The following is a 1,260-nucleotide window of genomic DNA, read 5'->3' as shown; positions in this document are numbered from 1 at the left end:
AGGTTGACGGCGGTGGCGGCGAGGGCGGCGCTGATGGCGGCGGCGGCTAGGGCGGCACGGACGGTGGCGGAGGCGACTGCAAGGCGGAGGGAGGCGGCGGCGAGGGCGAGGCGGAGGGCGGTGGAGGTGACTGCGGCTCGGACGGTGGCGGCGGCGACGGCGGCACGGACGGGGGCGGCGGCGAGGGCGAGGCCGACGGCGGCGGCGGAAAGGGCGAGGCCGACGGCGGCGGCGCCGAGGGCGAGGCCGACGGCGGCGGCGGCGACGGCGAGGCGAAGGGCGGCGGCGGCGACGGCGAGGTTGACGGCGGTGGCGGCGAGGGCGACGCTGAGGGCGGCGGCGGCGAGGGCGGCACGGACGGTGGCGGAGGCGACGGCAAGGCGGAGGGAGGCGGCGGCGAGGGCGAGGCGGAGGGCGGCGGAGGTGACGGCGGCACGGACGGGGGCGGCGGCGACGGCGAGGCGGAGGGGGGCGGAGGCGAGGGCGAGTCGGAAGGCGGCGGCTGCGAGGGCGGCACGTACGGTGGCGGCGGCGAGGGCGAGGTGGACGGCGGCGGCGGCGAGGGCGAGGCCGACGGCGGCGGCGGCGAGGGCGAGGCGGAGGGCGGCGGCGGCGACGGCGAGGCGGAGGGCGGCGGCGGCGGCGGCAAGGCGGAGGGCGGCGGCGGCGAGGGCGACACGGACGGCGGCGGCGGCGAGGGCGGCACGGACGGCGGCGGCGGCGACGGCGAGGCGGACGGCGGCGGCGGGGAGGGCGAGGCCGACGGTGGCGGTGGTGACGGCGGCACGGACGGTGGCGGAGGCGACGGCAAGGCGGAGGGAGGCGGCGGCGAGGGCGAGGCGGAGGGCGGCGGTGGTGACGGCGGCACGGACGGGGGCGGCGGCGACGGCGACACGGACGGCGGCGGCGGAGAGGGCGAGGCCGACGGTGGCGGTGACGGCGGCACGGACGGGGACGGCGGCGAAGGCGAGGTGGAGGGCGGCGGAGGCGAGGGCGAGGCGGAAGGCGGCGGAGGGAAGGGCGGCACGGACGGTGGCGGCGGCGACGGCGAGGTGGACGGCGGCGGCGTCGAGGGCGGCACGGACGGCGGCGGCGGCGACGGCGAGGCGGAGGGGGGCGGAGGGAAGGTCGGCACGGACGACGGCGGCGGTGAGGACGAGGCCGACGGCGGCGGCGTGGACGACGTCACGGACGACGGCGGCGACGGCGAGGTTTACGGGGGCGGTGGTGACGGCGGCACGGACGGTGGCGGCGGCGAGG

General features: G+C 82.9%; 1 protein-coding gene across 1 annotated transcript in view; it reads left to right on the top strand.

Annotated features, from left to right (window-relative positions):
* EMIHUDRAFT_103206 (hypothetical protein) overlaps positions 1–1,260 on the top strand; it is a gene marked incomplete at both ends in the record, with an annotated part of 26,749 nt that overhangs the window by 9,770 nt on the left and 15,719 nt on the right. Inside the window, one exon of the mRNA XM_005768068.1 lies at positions 73–1,211. Within this exon, the coding sequence (XP_005768125.1) occupies positions 73–1,211 (1,139 nt within the window). The remainder of the gene's footprint in view (positions 1–72; positions 1,212–1,260) is intronic.

The sequence above is a fragment of the Emiliania huxleyi genome (assembly GCF_000372725.1).
Source record: "Emiliania huxleyi CCMP1516 unplaced genomic scaffold EMIHUscaffold_47, whole genome shotgun sequence".
NCBI classification, from domain to species: domain Eukaryota; phylum Haptophyta; order Isochrysidales; family Noelaerhabdaceae; genus Emiliania; species Emiliania huxleyi.
This window is presented reverse-complemented; position numbering and strand designations above follow the sequence as displayed.